This window comes from Aulonocara stuartgranti (assembly GCF_965226115.1).
Source record: "Aulonocara stuartgranti genome assembly, chromosome: 11".
Lineage (NCBI taxonomy): Eukaryota > Metazoa > Chordata > Actinopteri > Cichliformes > Cichlidae > Aulonocara > Aulonocara stuartgranti.
This window is the reverse complement of record NC_138947.1, coordinates 1,031,403-1,050,267: the sequence shown is the minus strand read 5'-3', so window position 1 is coordinate 1,050,267 and position 18,865 is coordinate 1,031,403. Positions and strand designations below refer to the sequence as shown.

Sequence of the window (18,865 nt, the reverse complement as noted above, 5' to 3'; positions counted from 1 at the left end):
AAGAGAGCCAGCTTCTCAGACAGTTACTGCTGATGTTGCTGCTCTTTAGACAACTGAACAAGCACCACTGATGTGGTGCACCAGGAGCAGGAAGTGATGCAATAATGCAGCGAGCGTGCCACCCTATCTGTCCACAAAACCTACCATGCCTCTCAGTGTGAACATACAGGAGTGTGGAGTCGATATCGTAATATCTGGTTTGGATGAAGATGGGACTTCATAAATCAGTAAGCACTGTTACAGCAACGGCGCCCTGAGATTATCGGAGTGTTTGCCTTGGATTAAAAAACATTTGGCTCTTGATGCTACAGTCAGGGTGTCCCCGTTTCCTTTTTAGACCTTACAGTGTGATGACTTCTGGAGGGTTCCACGGTTTCATCATCTCCCTTTTAAACTCTTTGCTCTCACTTGAGCCAATACATCTGGGACCTTCTCAGCACATGATGTGAGGGCCTTTTTCCCAGCCTGTTTGGCCTTCAAGCACAAAGTCGTTCCAGCTCATTGTGCACTTAGTCTCCCTGTGCGGCTCCAGTTACGTTTACAGTGTGTAGCCAGAAGTTAGTGTACAACAGGAAGAAACAGCTGTGGTGCCTGAAGCCTTCTCTCATGGCTGTCAGTTATAAAGCACATACAAGACAGATGGACCGAAGAGGGAAAGTTTAATAAAACATCATTTTCTTTAAGCTGCTTGTCGTCTTCCTTCAGTCGTTGAGGAATTCTGTTTGTCATGAACGAGCGAAGCGGTCGGTAACGGTAGCTGCTGTCTCCTCTCAGGCTGACGACACAGGAAACTCCATCTTCACGGTGCTGAGGAGGCCACAGGAGCCGGCTGCTGACCTGAGGAGGGTCAAGAGCTGTGCCGTCTGTTACGGTAACGACTGATGCTCATACCTCATCTGCACTGCACACTTTTTTAGTTCGAGTTAGATGAGCTGTGTGGGATCAAAGTGAATATGAGGAAGCTTGACTTTACAGTCCTCTTAAAAATGTAAATCGCCACATCTCACTGCTCTCAGGACGTGCGGCTACTTTTATTGATGCCATTATCGGCTCTGCAGCAGGTGACTGTGATAGTAGGTAGGGGTGGGACTTTATTTATACCGATATGTGACAGAAGGAAGGGGGCCGACACTCCGAGGCAGCAAGTGTAGCTTCAGGCCGAGTGCACAGACAGAAACACAGGGATGAGACCGCAGAGCTGAGTGCAGAGTTTTTAAAGCTGGCCTGGTTTTATTTTCAGCCATTTTTCCACGATGGAGAACAAAACGATTCAACTTGTCCAGGCCTTAAACGTGATGCGTGTTCTCCCCTGCGAGTCTCACAGCCCTGAATGTGCACTTGAAGCCATTTTTGATTCTAACTTGTTGGATCTGCTGCTCACCGCCAACAAGTTGCTGCAGTTTTACGACTTTCCCTGCTGATTAAAACCTCCCTGAGTCATTAAGCAATAACAAATGAAAGGTTTTTATACGACTGCAGTTAAAAACAAAACTTCCAGAACTTTTTCTGTGATTTCACACATTTCTTTCTTTGTTCATCGTGTAGAAAAACAGTTAAATATTTAACTTCTGTACACTGACAGAGACTTTGGTTGATACATAACTTTATGCCTTTAGGTGTCTAATCCTTCCCTGGATGAAAAACACTTACACAATATCAGACTTTTTTCTTTCAGTTTTGGTAATACATGAGAAAAATCACTTTTTACAATGAAGTTAACGTTAAATACACGAGCAGCGTATGTGGATGAATAAAGGTGTTTTCAGTGGCTGCTGCTGTCTCTGCAGACCCCTGCAGGCGTGCAGAGGAGTGCACCTTCATCCAGGAACCAGTGCTGCCTCAGCAGGCGGATGTGGACCTGGTCATGGTGCTGGACAGCTCCAGGGAGATCCAGGCCGATGAATACGCCGGTGCCCGGCAGCTGCTGAGCTCTGTGGTGGAGCAGCTGGCCGTGAGTCCACAGCCCCGCCGAGCCGGCCGCCAGGCCCGAGTAGCTCTGGTCCAACAGAGCACCAAGGTGGAGTTCGGCCTGCAGACCTACCAGAACGCTGGAGACATGAAGACGTACATGATGCAGAACATGCAGCAGCAGGGCGGCTCTTTGGCGCTGGGACAGATGCTGGACTACACCCTGAGGGAGGTGCTGCTGAAGGCCGGCCAGCCGCGCAGCAAGAGGGCCGTCCTGACTGTGGTGGGCACCAAGACGGCCTACAGAGACCAGGCCAAGCTGCGCTACATCTCCCAGAAGGCCAAGTGTGAGGGGGTGGCGCTGTTTGTGGTGACGGTGGGTGATCGTTACAACCGGACGGAGGTGGAGGAGCTGGCCAGCGTGCCGATACAGCAGCACCTGATCAGACTCGACAGGCTGAAGGCCGACGAGCAGGGCTACGCCCAGCGCTTCATCAGGGTCTTCCTCTCCGCCCTCAACAGTAAGAGCACGCTCAGATCTCCCTGTCGTCTGTAACCAGACACACACTGACGGGCTGTTCGGGTTTATTTCAGAGGGACTCAACACTTATCCTCCACTCCCATTTAAACTGACCTGCAGCCAGCTGTCAGAGCCAGGCGACACTCTGGACACGAACAGGTAACACTTTCCACAGACTCACACAGACTCACACTAAGCCACAGCTTCCACAGACTCACACAGACTCACACAGAGCCACAGCTTCCACAGACTCACACAGACTCACACAGACTCACACAGACTCACACTGACTCACACTGAGCCACAGCTTCCACAGACTCACACTGACTCACACAGACTCACACAGACTCACACTGACTCACACTGACTCACACTGAGCCACAGCTTCCACAGACTCACACAGACTCACACAGACTCACACAGACTCACACTGAGCCACAGCTTCCACAGACTCACACAGACTCACACAGACTCACACAGACTCACACTGAGCCACACTGAGCCACAGCTTCCACAGACTCACACAGACTCACACAGACTCACACAGACTCACACTGAGCCACAGCTTCCACAGACTCACACAGACTCACACAGACTCACACAGACTCACACAGACTCACACAGACTCACACTAAGCCACAGGTTCCACTGACTCACACAGACTCACACAGACTCACACAGACTCACACTGACTCACACAGACTCACACAGACTCACACTGACTCACACTGACTCACACAGACTCACACTGACTCACACAGCTTTGTCATCAACAACACATCTGTGTAGCTCACACAAACACACCTTAAAGCAGATAACCCATAAGCTGGAGACAATGTCATCTCTTACTGTTTGGCACTAATTAACTGGAATAAGTTTCTCTTTATTGCTTCATGAACTTCTTCACAAATAAATTGAAGTAAATAAGAACAACCCCAGGTTTCTCTTCAGCTCTGTAGCCAGGCTGACAAACAGTCAGAGCTCTGTTGAGCCAACCATCCCTTTAACCTTAACTAGTAATGACTTCATGAACTTCTTCACAAATAACATTTTTATCATTAGAGAAAAAATTACCAGTAATCATCCCACAGATGTAATATTATCTACAGCTACTCTTAGTACCATTGATGTTAAGTTAGACTCTTTTTCTCTAATTGATCTTTCTGAGTTAACTTCAATAATTACTTCCTCCAAACCATCAACGTGTCTTTTAGACCCCATTCCTACAAAACTGCTCAAAGAAGTCCTGCCATTAATTAATGCTTCGATCTTAAATATGATCAACCTATCTCTAATAATCAGCTATGTACCACAGGCCTTCAAGCTGGCTGTAGTTAAACCTTTACTCAAAAAGCATCTCTAGACCCAGCAGTCTTAGCTAATTATAGGCCAATCTCCAACCTTCCTTTATATCAAACATCCTTGAAAGAGTAGTTGTCAAACAGCTAACAGATCATCTGCAGAGGTTTATTTGAAGAGTTTCAGTCAGGTTTCAGAGCTCATCACAGCACAGAAACAGCTTTAGTGAAGGTTACAAATGATCTTCTTATGGCCTCTGACAGTGGACTCATCTCTGTGCTTGTCCTGCTAGACCTCAGTGCAGCGTTCGATACTGTCGACCATAATATCCTATTAGAGCGATTAGAACATGCTGTAGGTATTACAGGTACTGCGCTGCAGTGGTTTGTATCATATCTATCTAATAGACTCCAGTTTGTTTTTTATGGCCCCGCCCCTCCCTGAGCCTGGTTCTGCTGGAGGTTTCTTCCTGTTAAAAGGGAGTTTTTCCTTCCCACCGTTGCCAAGTTCTTGTTCATATGAGGTCGTCTGATTGTTGGGTTTCTCTGTAGTATTTCTATGCCTTGAAATATAAAGCACATAAATGTTAGTAAACAGCAGTTTCGGAGCAGCAATAATTAAACGTGTTATTCAGAAAGCTATTGTGATGGCTCAGCGAGTGCCGCTGCTCTGTGTCCAGTCAGGGCTCAGCAGACTGGGAGCTGGAGATTTCCGATCAGCCGAGAAACTGGTTCCAGGAGCAGACGGGAATCTTGGCAAGAAACCTGAGCGTCATCAACACTCTGAGCAAAAGAAAGAGGTCGTTTTCAGGAGCTGACCTCACAGGTAGAGCACTCACACACACACATAAACACACACACACTCACTAATTAGTGCTCAGTAACATTCAAAAACATTTTGGAAAGAAAAGCATCTGCACTTTCAGTTTCTTGAAGACGTTTCACCCGAGAAGCTTCTTCAGTTCTCAGAGCGACTGGTGGAGCGTCCCAGATTTTTAAGCCCTGTGGGAGTGTCCCTACGAGGGTCGTGGACCTCCTATTGATCCTCTGCCTGGGTGTGAAAATGGGTGGGGGTCACAATCAACCAAGATGTTGGGTGAACCCACACGTGTAAAGAAAGCTCTTAAAACATGCGGTTATCCTAATTGGGCTTTCATCAAATCAGCAAAGAGGCTGATTCCCTGAGGTCAGAAGGCCCAGGATGTGATTGGGTGTTAAGGCGTCGGGAATGAAATCACATGATAGGGTGGAGTTAGGTTTCACCCAAACCCTTGGCTGATTGTGACCTGCACCTGTTTTCATACCTCGGCTCGTGTGATTAGGTACAGGATCATTAGGGGGTCCGTCGTCCCCTCTTGGGCCGGGGCTTAAACCAGTTGCTGTAAGAACTGAAGAAGCATAAACGTCTTCAAGCAACTTAAAGAAGTCCAGACGCTTTTCTTTCCAAGCTCCTCAGACTACGATGAGCTGGATGACTGAGAACCTTTACAGACATGTTTCTAATTAGTTAAAAACAAACAGATTTTAACCACGAAGGGTTCACATTCAGTCGTCAGTGAGTCCACATCATTAACAAGCACACACTCGGATCACTGGCCTGTTTATGGCCGTCTGTGTTGCTGTTTATTTCTCCCCTGTGGGTGTAACTCAGCCTGTGGTGTTGTAAAGTGCTCTAATGAAACCTGCTTCACTGAAGCTCTGCAGCTTTAGCTCGCACTCCCTGCTGACTGTTTGGTCTCTGACAGATGTGGACGTGGAGCCGACGAAGCAGCTGGACAGCTTTGTGTCCACAGGTGAGCATCCACCTGCTCTCAGTCACACTGTCCTTTCTCTTCCTCGCTACGATGACGGGAAGAACGCTGAGTTTGAGGAACGCAGATGATCTCAGTGACATCGCACCTGCAGTCTGCAATCATCAAATAGGGAGACATTGACCAAAACATGAGCCACAAACATTCAGCCTACTTCAGTTTAACCAGCCGAGAACTGAGGGAAAGTCTTTTAGTGGGGTAGCTCAAACCGGTCAAAAGATACAGACTAAAATAAATTCCCCTTCAGAGGACATAAACGAGTGTGCTGGGTGTCAGGAGGTTACAGTGTTATTAGTAAGAAGCACAGCTGCACTTTGCAGCTCGATACATAAACTGTGCCCAGTGTCCTGCTAGCCTACCGTGTGAGGACAACGACTGATATTTCCCAGCCTTCAGAGCAGACGGCAGATATCCGAGCTCAGACTTCCTGTTCAGTTCACTCTTCATTGTTTATGCATTTAATAATAGTCTGCAAAAATCAAATCAAACACCCTGGCAAAGAAGGCCCAGAGCTGCTGCTCTACCCTCCTCAGTGGAGAGCGTGATCCTCCTGCCAGGTGTTTGTACTCAGGGGCCACGACTGAGAGCAGGAAGGCTGCACTGAGGGTCATTAGCACCCCCCAAAAAATCACTGGCTGCCCTCTGACACACCTGGAGGCCATCGCCAGATCCTCCTGTCTCAAGTAAACCAGGGCCATCACAGGTGACCCCGCCCCCCACCTGTTTGACCCACTGCTCTCTGGTCTGCGCCTCAGGTCAGTCAGCTGCCACACCTCCAGACTCACTAACAGCTTCTTCCCCGACCCCTGCCCACCAATCTGAGGCATGGTCTGAGTGACCCTCATCACTCAGGACGCTCACACACTCACATTCCTCTAGAGCAGGGGTCGCAACCTGCGGCTCTTTAGTCCTTATACTGCGGCTCCACGTGGTTTGGAAAAAAATGACAAGTAACTGAAGTGTATTTTAATTGTCTTGGTTCTTTTTTAACTTGTAGTTCGCAATTGGAAGATTATCGTGATCTTGAAATACAAAAATAAAATTATATGTTAGTATTCTTCATCGCTCAAAATAACCGTACCCGCCGAAGCGCCGTGGATTTATCGAGGCTTTCAACCCCAGGCAGGCCAAGCATGGATCTTTGGATCCACAAACGTAAGTGAGCAGCTCCTCCATGAACTATGGTAACAACAAGCTGGGTCCAAACTGCTCTTTGGGTGTTAAAGGTTGCTGACCCCGATCTGTCTGCTATGTATTCCTGAAGCCCTTTACTATTGATATATTTTCTTCCTCCGTTGCAGAGCGCCCATAATTTTGCACATGTACAATGACAATAAAGGGCTCTTCTATTCTTCTGTTCTGTTTTATTGAGTTTGTTTTTCTGTGAGCTGATTTTGCCTCCTCGCTCCTGTCACCTCTTGCAGGCATCTGCTTCCTCGGCAAGGATGCTGGCGACTGTGTGAATTACACGGTCAGGTGGTTCTTCGACCACAAACGCAGCGTCTGCTCCCGTTTCTGGTACAGCGGCTGCGGAGGCAACGAAAACCGCTTTGCGACGCAGGCAGAATGCGAGAGAGTTTGTCTGTCAAAGCACAGATGAGGCGCCGGGCCACCGATCTGCACTGAGAGCTGACACAGCAGCAGAGCGACCTCAGAGCAGCTTCGTCCACAGTGGGTTTTGTTCTGGGCAGTTAAAGTGTAAAGACTTAAACACACACAAGGAGCCGCCTTGTCCTCCACCCATGTATGATTAGTTTAGTTCACTCCTCTGAAACTACTTTACTGAAATGGAATAATCTTTTTTATGTCACAGGGTGCTATTTTTAAAGGTATTTTCATTTTTAAATACTTTAAATGCTTCCAAGAAAAGACATCACGAGAATGTGTTGAAAAATGATTTTATGCCTAAAACCTTTATGAATTATGTTTAACAGATGCCAAAGGAAGCAGGACTGTGATGCAAATTTCTACCAGGCGTTGGTGCAGTGCCTTTGCAGCTGCAGCCGGGCAAACAAAATCTGTGAGAAAATTTAGAAACATCAAAAACTAAAGTTAAAACAACGCCAGCTCAAGAAACGCTGCCCCCTGCTGTTGAAAATATTAAAACCTGCCTTTAAAATCCAAATATTTCCAAAGCTCGCAGGCGCCTTGAAGCAGCTCCTCTGAAACAGCTGCATGTATTTTGTACTGTTTGTTTCTGAATAAAAGTTTGTGTTTAGATAAAAGTCCGACATGTGTCCGTGTCTGTGTGCCTCTTCAGGATTTCAGTGAAAACAACCCAAACCTGACATTAAAACAGATAAACGCAGCACAACAAAGTTTAAAACATTATCCACCTGATATGTTAAAGCTCATATGAAATATTCAGTGATCCTGTCACGCGAGGTTCAACCTCTGCGTTCAGGTCAAAGACGGTACTGCTGTGCTGTGTTCCTGCCTCAAGGTGGCGCTGCAATGCCTAAGAAGCAGTCAGCAGGCCCAGGCTCCCTCACTCAGTAAAAATGAGTTATTGGTAAGCGCTCAGCAGCGACGCTGCCCACTCTGCAGCACAGGGACGCCACACGTCTCTGCATCGAGTGATCGTTGCAGCGTGCGGCAGTGGAAGCTGCGCTGCTCTGAGCTCCATCGCTTCCTGTTAAAAACAGTCTTTTCATACAACAGTTTTTGAACTTAACGGGTTTTCCTTTGGATAATTTACTGTACAACGAGTTACATAACAGTGACAGGATGATAGAGTCGTTTACTGGGATGCACCATCGTGAAGGCTGGAGTTATCCTCCAGACTGGTATCTGATGTTTTTGTGATCACACGCTCAAAGACTTTATCACAGGTCATTTTTTATTGTGAAGAAAGATGGAAACACAAACATCCCCATCAGCCTGAAGTCTCATGGTTTATTTATTTGATCATTTTAAGACTTGGAGCTCAGTAAACTGGTGTCTATTAGACAAGTTGTGGTTTTAATCGTCTTTGCTGTCTTTAAACATTACATTTCACTTCCAAATGTGAGCACAGAAGTAATAACAGTAACTCACCTGAAAGGAGTTTCCCCCCTCTGTTGGTAAAAAGCAGGTTTAATACCATGATACATAACACAGGACGATGCTGCTCTGCCTCGTGGGATTCTTCAGCAATCCTGAAACACTGACTACACTACTCGGGCCCACAGAGCAAAAGTAATGATTTTATTCCACCTTATTTTATTTCTATAATACAAAGAAAGATTAGTGTGATTATTCATTTGTGTTAAGTCTTTTTGTTTTATTGGATTCCAGCCTTTGTAAAAGAAAATCATGCGTCTTTGGGTTTGAAGGCTGTCACATGACCTTCAGCGCCGGCGGTGTCACCGCTCCAGGACGGTCCACCAGCAGCGCTACGAGCCAAAGGGAGCATCATCAGGAAGCAGGCATGTCCCTCACTTTGCACAGACTGTAAAGATGAAATGTGATGTTATTCATTAGTCTGTGAATTCCAGTTTTGCCCCATTAAAAATGCACAGAAAGATATTTAACCAGCGTGAAAAACTCCAGGCAGACGTTGTCTTACAACAGACACATAACTGTGCAGGCAGCACAGAGCGGACCCAAACGCAGACTCATGCACTGAAACATGAACTCAAAATACAGCTTTACTGCTCAGAATGGAAAAGGGAATACAAAACGATACTGGGAACACTGGGAAACGCACACAACCATGAGGGAGACGCTGACATGAGAGACGGATAACGAGGAACAAACACGGAAACACGAGACCTTCACAATAAAACAGGAAACAGAGGAACATGAGACAGAGGGCAAAGACACGAGGGGAAATCTAATAAACTGAATAAACCTTGGACCTAAAACACAAATAGTAACACAACATGACAAAGGACACAAGGAACTCCAAACACTGGGTGATATGACCGAGACCATGACCCACAGGCCTGTCACAGGTTTCCTAACGTGTTCTCAGCCTGTATGTATGTAGTGAGCTACAAAGGGGTTAGCAATAGACATAAAAATATTGATTTGAAAGTACTCACAGTCATAGATCAAGAGATTAGATTCATAATTATTAAATGATCTATACTTGACAACAAGCTGTGTATCGTAAGTGAATATGGCCCAAATGTTGACGACGCCTCATTCTTCCACTGCACTCTCTGAACACCTAAATTACTCACTCGACCTCATCTTCGGACTAAATAGAGAGAAAGGCTCAACACAGCAGGAAGTCAGCGCAGTCCACAAATATAATCAAACTGTAGATGAGCGATGCTGGCTTTGCGACTTTGGCGCTCCCTTCACCCCAACAGTAAGGAATATTCTTTCTTTGTCACGGTTAGCGCTGGCCAACCGTGGGGATGTGGGAGTGAAGACCCAGATGCAGGACTCTTAATGATGACGAGTGCGTTTATTTACAGCGATGTAAACAGTTCATTGGCTCTCGTGCCACGTCTTCTTCCCAACTGCCTCGTGCTCTCTGCTCCCGTGTCTCTACACACATTTTAAAGAGTTAACTGGAAATTTTTATTTGCAACTTTACACAAAACTCCTCAACAGCCTGTGTCCGAACAAATGAGCAAACATCGTCCAGCGTCTGTCTCCTGAGGGGCACCAGGCAGGGATGCCCACTCTCCCCTTCACTGTTTGCAGTGTTTGTCGAAACACTAGCAGCAGCAATTAGACAGAATACAGTGATTAAGGGCATAAAATGTAAACATAAAATCAGTCTATGTGCAGACGATGTGTTGCTTTCTCTCCAAAACTCACAACAGATGCTTCAGTGTGACCAGAAAATCCTTTTGATTCACAAGTCAAACATGTAAATCCACCTCTAATGAGGAAGATGACGGGAGGAGCCGGAGGAGGTGCCACCTTTCCTCCTCCACCCCCCCGCCATCGCCCCTCTCCTCCTCTAAAAGCAGCCCTGAGCTGCAGCTCTGGATCAGCTGTGTTTGGTTGCAGAGGTGCTGATGCTGCTGCAGCAGAGCTGTAAGTGGGTTCACGTCTTTTTCTCTTTGATCTTGCGGTCAAAGAAAATATGCAGATTTTTCTGAGTCAATTTGGGAAGTTTGGAATTTCCTGTTGTGTCAGAGAGGAAATGATTGCATGCGCAGTTTACCGTCTGTCTCCTCCTGAAATATCACCTGATGATGTCTGATCACAGGTCAGTTTTGTGTGATTCCAGCTGTGATGTTGTGAAAGCAGCTGCTTGTCTGCTGAGACTTTTAGTGGAGCTCAACCTACAGACTGAGCTGCAGCAGCTCACGGTGTGTCAGAGCAGACGGGCATTAACGCTTCAGCCCAAAAAGACGAGCGTGGTTCTTACCTTGGCACGCCTGTGCAGCCGCCTCTTCAGATTGGGATTCATTGAGAATGTGCTGCCTGATGAATGTTGCATGGACTGACACTGCCTTATGCCCCTCATGCTGTTTCAACTGTTATCTCAGATCTTTGTGCTTTAATCAAAGATCTTTTTTATTTTTGTTAATTTTGAAAATAAAAATATTTCAGTAATGAAATAAATTATATAATAATAATTATTATAAAATTATATAATATTTCAGGGTTAAAGTTGAAATACTGTTTACTCTTTAATCCTGAAATAGTACTGTGAGATCTCAGATTTTGTCTTTCTTTCTTCAAATTAACAATACAGTGCACTAAGGGTTTTGTTCTCTTTGTGTCATTTGTTGTTCTGGCCTCTAGTTTAAGTCACTGTCTTCTGTTTCATGGGTTATATTCCTTCTGTCTATCCTTCAGTGTCACGTTTGAGTGTTTGTGATTTGTGTCTTATTTCCTGTTTTATTTTGATAGTCCCAGTCCTATGTCAGTGTATTCAGTTTTACCTGCCCCTGTCTCGTTAGTCCTAATCTCTCCCAGCTGTGTCTCCCTCCTGTTTCCCATTCCCTGATTACTCCCTGTGTATATAAGCCCTCTGTTTGCCTTTGCTCTCTTTTGTGTCGTACTTTCTCCATGCCGTGTGTTTGTCGTGTTCCAGTGTTTCTACTTTTTGTTTTTGAGTTATTTTTATGAGGGTTTTTCAGCATTAAGGCAGCGTTTTGAGTTCCAGTCCTGTCTGTGTGAGTCCTGTACAGTTAGTGATGGGCAGATGAAGCCCCATGAAGCACTGAAGCTTTTCATCCAATTGGTTCACCCCAACGCGAAGCTTCATGAAGCTTCATTTGCTCTAGCAGGACACCTACTGGACGTAAAAATAATAGCTGGCATGAATTTGAAGAGTGTGGCATTTTGCACACAGCCTGTAAATGTCAACAACAAAAGGAGTGTGTAAAACATCTATATTGTAGTGATGGCAGTATACTGTGTATATTTATAGTGGCAGTATGGGAAATGATTATTTGGAAATGCTTGAAATGGAAATGATCATTTACTGTGAGGTGAGGTGTGGTTGGGGTGTGGACAGTAGTTGTGCTTTTGTAACGTTGAGGTATGGACAGCTACACACTGAGGCTTTGAGCCTCAGTCCTGCCTGTTCACATTTTATTCTGTAAAAACTAAATTTTCACTGCTTTTACGTCCTTTTTAGTGGGGAGAACATAGCTGGGATTTAATGATTTAACAAGTCTTTTGAATCCTTTGTCCTCCACAATGCTAAATGGCTGGGAGTCCTCAATCACCATGCTGACCAGGTCTTCATCTATTTGAGATTGTTCTCCTGAGGAAAGACAATAAAGATAAAGCACAAATATAAATATCACACACGTAACTTATAACAGTTGTATAATATTGTTATATCATTTAGTAACATTACTGCATGCTATATTATCATTGCATTTGATGGCTCACCTGGTCTTGCTCCACAATCGGTGTTCCCCTTATTCTCATGCAAAGCTCTGTAGTGCCTAAGCATGGATGAGGTGTTGTTGTTATATCCCAGCTCCCTGGCACATAGCAAACACTTCACCTTGTACAAAAGTAACGACAGCTTAACATAGGTTTTATTGCACCATCAGTATCATGACAATACATCTTCTGTAGAAATTTACATACCTTGTTGGGAGGAATAAGATCAAAATGTTCCCACACAGGGGAGGACATCCTCCTCTTCTTAGCTGGCTCCATTCTCTCCTGACTTTCTCTCCTCACTCTCATAAACCTCCAAACGGTCTCCAAACTCTCTCTAACCGCAACTCTCCATCAAACACCCACATTTTGAATGAAGTCTGAGGGTTTATATCGCTGTCATAGCTCGCGGCAAAGTTCGAACCACTTCATGAACCAGTCACGTGGTACAGCCGGGCAGCGAGGCTGCGGACGTCATCATTTTCAGCTCCTCCCATAAATGAAGCAAGCCTCGATACGCGCATCGCGGAAACGCCCCCTCCATTACTCGACACACGCTCCGAAGCCTCGATACAGAACGTCCCATCACTATGTACAGTATCTCAGCTGTTCCTAGGACTGCACTCTTCTTCACAGAGATCTCCGATGTTGTTCCTGGGATCTGCTGGAGCCACTTGCCTAGTTTGGGGGTCACCGTACCAAGTGCTTTGATTACCACTGTGACCACTGTTACCTTCACCCTCCACATCCTCTCCAGCTCTTGATATTATTAGAGCTTCCCTTTAAGTCTAGCTTTGTCCAGCCACTGGTAGGATTTCTGGATATTAGCCATCTCCTCTACCTGCCGGTGGTACATACCGTGAGGGGCCTGTACTTCCATGATGGTTCCTCGTCTCCCTCCTCTTTCTTGGGTTTCTGCTGCCTGAGGTATTAAGTTGGAACAATTCAATTTTATTTATATAGCGCCAAATCACAACAAAAGTCACCTCAAGGCGCTTCATAGATACAGAGAAAAACCCAACAATCATATGACCCCCTATGAGCAGCACTTTGGCGACAGTGGGAAGGAAAAACTCCCTTTTAACAGGAAGAAACCTCCTGCAGAACCAGGCTCAGGGAGGGGCGGGGCCATCTGCTGTGATTGGTTGGGGTGAGAGAAGGAAGACAGGATAAAGACATGCTGTGGAAGAGAGACAGAGATTATTAACAGATATGATTCAATGCAGAGAAGTCTGTTAATACATAGTGAGTGAAGAAGAAACACCCAGTGCATCATGGGAATCCCCGGCAGCCTACGTCTATTGCAGCATAACTAAGGGAGGATTCAGGGTCACCTGGTCCAGCCCTAACTATATGCTTTAGCAAAAAGGAAAGTTTGAAGCCTAATCTTGAAAGTAGAGATAGTGTCTGTCTCCTGAATCCAAACTGGAAGCTGGTTCCACAGAAGAGGGGCCTGAAAACTGAAGGCTCTGCCTCCCATTCTACTTTAAATACTCTAGGAACAACAAGTAGGCCTGTAGAGCGAGAGCGAAGTGCTCTAATAGGGTGATATGGTACTACAAGGTCATTAAGATAAGATGGGGCCTGATTATTTAAGACCTTGTATGTGAGCAGCAGGATTTAGAATTCTGGATTTAACAGGAAGCCAAAACAGGAGAAATCTGCTCTCTCTTTCTAGTCCCTGTCAGGACTCTTGCTGCAGCATTTTGGATCAGCTGAAGGCTTTTCAGGGAGTTTTTAGGACTTCCTGATAATAATGAATTACAGTCGTCCAGCCTGGAAGTAATAAATGCATGAACTAGTTTTTCAGCGTCACTCTGAGACAGGATATTTCTAACTTTAGAGATGTTGCACAAATGGAAGAAAGCAGTCTTACATATTTGTTTAATATGTGTGTTGAAGGACATGTCCTGGTCAAACATGACTCCAAGGTTCCTCACAGTGTTACTGGAGGCCAAGGTAATGCCATCCAGAGTAAGAATCTGGTTAGAGACCATATTTCTAAGCTTTTCAGGGCCGAGTACAATAACCTCAGTTTGATCTGAATTAAGAAGCAGAAAGTTAGCGGCCATCCAGGTCTTTATGTCTTTAAGACATTCCTGCAGTTTAACTCATTGGTGTGTGTTATCTGGCTTCATGGACAGATAGAGCTGGGTGTCATCTGCATAGCAGTGTAAATGTATGCTATGTCTTCTAATGATGCTGCCTAAGGGAAGCATGTATAATGTAAACAGAATTGGTCCTAGCACTGAACCCTGTGGAACTCCATAATTAACCTCAGTGTGTGAAGAGGACTCTCCATTTACATGCACAAACTGGAGTCTATTAGATAGATATGATACAAACCACTGCAGTGCAGTACCTGTAATACCTACAGCATGTTCTAATCGCTCTAATAGGATATTATGGTCGACAGTATCGAACGCTGCACTGAGGTCTAGCAGGACAAGCACAGAGATGAGTCCACTGTCAGAGGCCATAAGAAGATCATTTGTAACCTTCACTAAAGCTGTTTCTGTGCTGTGCTGAGCTCTGAAACCTGACTGAAACTCTTCAAATAAACCTCTGCAGATGATCTGTTAGCTGTTTGACAACTACTCTTTCAAGGATGTTTGATATGATATGATATTGATATATCTACCACAGCATCGCAGGCAATACAACTTTATTTATAGCACATTTAAACATCAAAGTGCTTCACAACAAGGTTAGAATATAAGATATAGGAGTCCAAAAAACCCTAAAAAGTACAGATAAAATAAGCAATAAAACTTCAGAATATAATTTAAAAGAGAATTACTGAGTATAAATATAAGGTGGGGGTATTTATACAGTGGAGCATCAGTAGAAGATAAATACTATAGGATAAAATATAGGGGATGTGCACTAACTAGCTGAAAACACTCGGTCAAACAGCCAAGTTTTTAACAGCGTGTTAAATGAATAGATGGAATTAGAGGCGCGAATAGCAGCAGGAAGATTGTTCCAGAAGCTCGGGGCTGCCAGGACAAAAGCACGGTCACCTCTTAGCCGGGATCTAGGCTGCACTACGAGTCTCCCAGGGGTATAGGAGAGCTCTGGACTACTGCAGGACTTTGCTGGTAGATGACGCAGGCGAGCAGTTTGAGTCTAATGTCCAAAGTACCAAACAAAGAAAAGAGTAAACAAAAATCACAAAATAAGAAACTGAAAGGGCAGCTTTACTCTTACTTAAATGTAATTGGGAATAAACACTAAAACTAGAAACCGCTGAAGGGGACAGTGAGGGTGATCAGGCAGACAGCTGTGCACACAGCTGGCACAAATCAGGAGTAATGAGCAGGAACTCGATATTAAACAAACACGACTGATTTCACGAGGAGACAAAAGGACGAAACACAGAAAGTAAAATAACTAAATGGAAAGATAACATACACGTGACCAGACTAGATACAAGGAAACTTAAATGTCTTTAATGTCAGTAAAAATGTAAAATCTGCTCTTTCTTCTGTCAGAAGGCCGACAGCAGCTCCACAAACAGCTGGAAGCTCAAGAACCGAACACGACTCTGGATTTGTTTGTCTGACGGGGCACCCCGGGTGTCGACGGCACCAGACCAGCACCCAAAGGAGACCCCGGCAGCCCAGGGACACTGGTAAGACACATCCATACTCTGCATGTAAAACATGGAAGTAGTGACCATGACATCACCCACTGGTTGGTGGAGTAGTCCTTTGAAGCCACGACTTTATGGTCGAGTTTTAGGGGATCAGAGGTAACTGCACGAGAAGGTGTCTGCTGGTAAGGAGACTCGTTTTAGGAGCATCGGGTGGACATTAGACGAACTGCAGCTTTTGGGGGTCTCAGTTATTTATAGTGTTAAATGTTGGGGCTGAACTGTAAGGTTCATTTTTCTACATCCATCTGGATCAGTGATGGATGCTGGAGATGATTCTGGTGAGCTCATCAGACTTACGACATCTCGTTCATGCTGTTACATGAAGGCTGATTTGCAGTTACAAAGCACTTGGCCTCTTGTATAAACAGATTTGTTTAAGAGTTTCCTGATGTTTTTCATTTAGTTACATAACTGGTCTTGAGTATGTGAAGTATTGCGGTCTGACAGGGTTTTTATTCATGGGCCTTTTTGTTTGTTCTCAGTGTTTTTGGCAGCTTTCACAGAGTATTTGTAAAGCTCGTTGTACCAGTGTAGCATCAAACCTGTGTCATTAATCACTGATTGCTGGACCCTTTTGCTACTCCACATTCAGCTCGTGCACTGGGGGAGTGAACATTTAAGACATTCCCGGGCAAGCGGATCTATATAATCTCTCTCATTGGTTCTGGGTCTGCCGCCGGTGTTCCTCTCAGTTGAGCATTGTAACAGGGCGGCCCTTAGCGGCTGGAAACACAGTAAGATGGACCAAGGCAAGTGTAGTGGAACAATAAGTATTTATTTGCCTTACAGCTCCTTACAAACAATTCACTTGTCGAGCTTCTTCACAGCACATCAACCCTCTAATGACAGCCTTAAATATGTTCAGCTGTCACAGACTAAACCATTATTCCACTTTCAGGTAAATTCTTAAATCCCAACCTTCCACCACAGTATACATTATACCAGTTTGAATAAATACATAAATACATTTCACAAACCTTGGATTACCCCAGAAATTAAAGCCGTCCTCAAGCAGAAGAGGAGGGCCTTCAAATTTGGAGACAAGGAGGAGCTGGAAAGGGTGCAGAGAGAGCTGAGGGGACTGATAAGGAAAGGGAAGGACAGCTACAGGCAGAAGATGGACAACCAGCTTCGAGAGAACAACGTTGGTGAGGTCTGGAGGGGCCTCAGAGCCATCTCGAGGTGGGCAAACGAACTGAATCATTACTTCAACAGGTTTGATTCATCATGAGGCGGTCTCCAACCCTCACCCACCCCCACTGCTGCTGCTCCACCTCTGACACCTCCTCTACTCACCCTGCTCACTCCTCCCCACCCCCAACAACAGCAAGACTGTAAATAATGAACAGGCTGTCAACTTTAATTCAAATGCTCATTTTAAGTGCAGACTAAAACATATTGATCACATAATCCCAGCACACAATCCTGTCAATTAAAAGCACTAACAATTAAAGTTTTTTGGGTTTTGTCCCTGGATGTCTCTGCAGGACTGTAGAGACATCAGGCAGTCATTGGATTTTCATCCAAGTTTAAAAACTTATATTTATATTAATATAAATATATTATTTAATTATATTGAATTGTCTTTTTTTTCCAATTGCTTTTAAAGCTTTTGAAAATTGGAGGCTGTGCATGAAAATGTCTGACATCCCTGAACAGTTAATAAAACCTTTGATAAACCGAAGCTGAAAGTCTTCAGTCACATTTTAATCTGTTGCCTTAATCGCACAGATACAACTTTAAAGATTTTATAAGACCTTTTTTGTGACGCACAGGGTCGCTCTGGTTTACAACGCTGTTAATAAATACATTTGATTCATGTTTTTCTTTCTTGTGCAGGGTCGTAATGGAAGAAGAGCTCCCGGTGGTGAGAAGGTCTGTTACTGTGCACAGATATCTGACTCACCTGGTGAGAGAGGAACCCGAGAACCTCCCAGGTGCTGCTGGGCCACAGGTGAGTCCTATCGTGACGGTATGCTCATGTAACACTAACAAAGCGCTAATGAATGAATGCATATCAGGTATTAAGCTAAATATCGGGCTATTATTAATCAGAAGATGTAAGAACGGCTACTGGAGTTGATTGTCAATAATTAATAAATACAACACAAAAGCTTTTGCAGGTATCATGTATTTCAACAAAACAAAGAAAAAGCCAGTTGGGGTGCACAAACACAACTAAATAATCCTGTAGCTTATATTAAGCAATATAGGTTCTCAAATCAAAAAATGTTCCCCATAAATAACACACATCTGTATCAAAACGAATTGGCTCGCCATCCTTTTTAAACCCAAAAGGGTCACCTGGCCTGTATTAAATAAACAGGGTCAACAAGAAATCACAAAAATAATATTAAAATGTTAATGCCAGGTAAGCTAAATACAAGTTATTCTTGTTCCTGTGTACACAACTTATAAATAAAAAAACAACATATTTAACCAATTAGGATTTAACAAACAGTTCAACTGCAATATACAGATTGTACAACTTCAAAACATTTATCCAACAAATATCAGTCAACTCAAAACAGTCCTTCAAGTAGTTTGGACCTGGAGGTTGCTGTGGTCTGCTCTTAGATCCACTGGCCACTGAGCTCTTCCTATAGCGAATACCATCAATCAGCTCCAATTTATTCAGTTCTCTACGGAGAATTTCAGGAAGCTCTTCCATGGCTGTTGGGGGAACCTTTTCTCCTGACTCCAACTGGTGAATAACCTCCCGGAGAGTTGGATCGGTTCTCTGTTTTTGATAAATAGATATGGTGGAAATAACAGGAAGTCCATGGGAATCTTCTGAGTAATTCTCAGGAAGCACTGTGTTGATGGACAGGGATTCGACCAAACTATTCTCAGCTTGGGTCCTGACAGCTTTGGCAAA

The 18,865-nt window shown here is 44.6% G+C and overlaps 1 protein-coding gene across 6 annotated transcripts in view; it reads left to right on the top strand.

The window, feature by feature from the left end:
- Positions 1 to 7,765, top strand: part of LOC309716945 (collagen alpha-6(VI) chain-like) — an 83,776-nt gene extending 76,011 nt beyond the window's left edge. For all 6 annotated transcript variants that reach the window (XM_082551080.1, XM_082551083.1, XM_082551082.1 and 3 more), the window contains 6 exons: positions 775 to 871; positions 1,788 to 2,429; positions 2,503 to 2,587; positions 4,407 to 4,552; positions 5,472 to 5,519; positions 6,962 to 7,765. In XM_082551080.1, the coding sequence (XP_082407206.1) occupies positions 775 to 871; positions 1,788 to 2,429; positions 2,503 to 2,587; positions 4,407 to 4,552; positions 5,472 to 5,519; positions 6,962 to 7,137 (1,194 nt within the window). In that variant the 3' untranslated portion in view covers positions 7,138 to 7,765. The remainder of the gene's footprint in view (positions 1 to 774; positions 872 to 1,787; positions 2,430 to 2,502; positions 2,588 to 4,406; positions 4,553 to 5,471; positions 5,520 to 6,961) is intronic.
- The last annotated feature ends 11,100 nt before the right edge of the window (positions 7,766 to 18,865 follow it).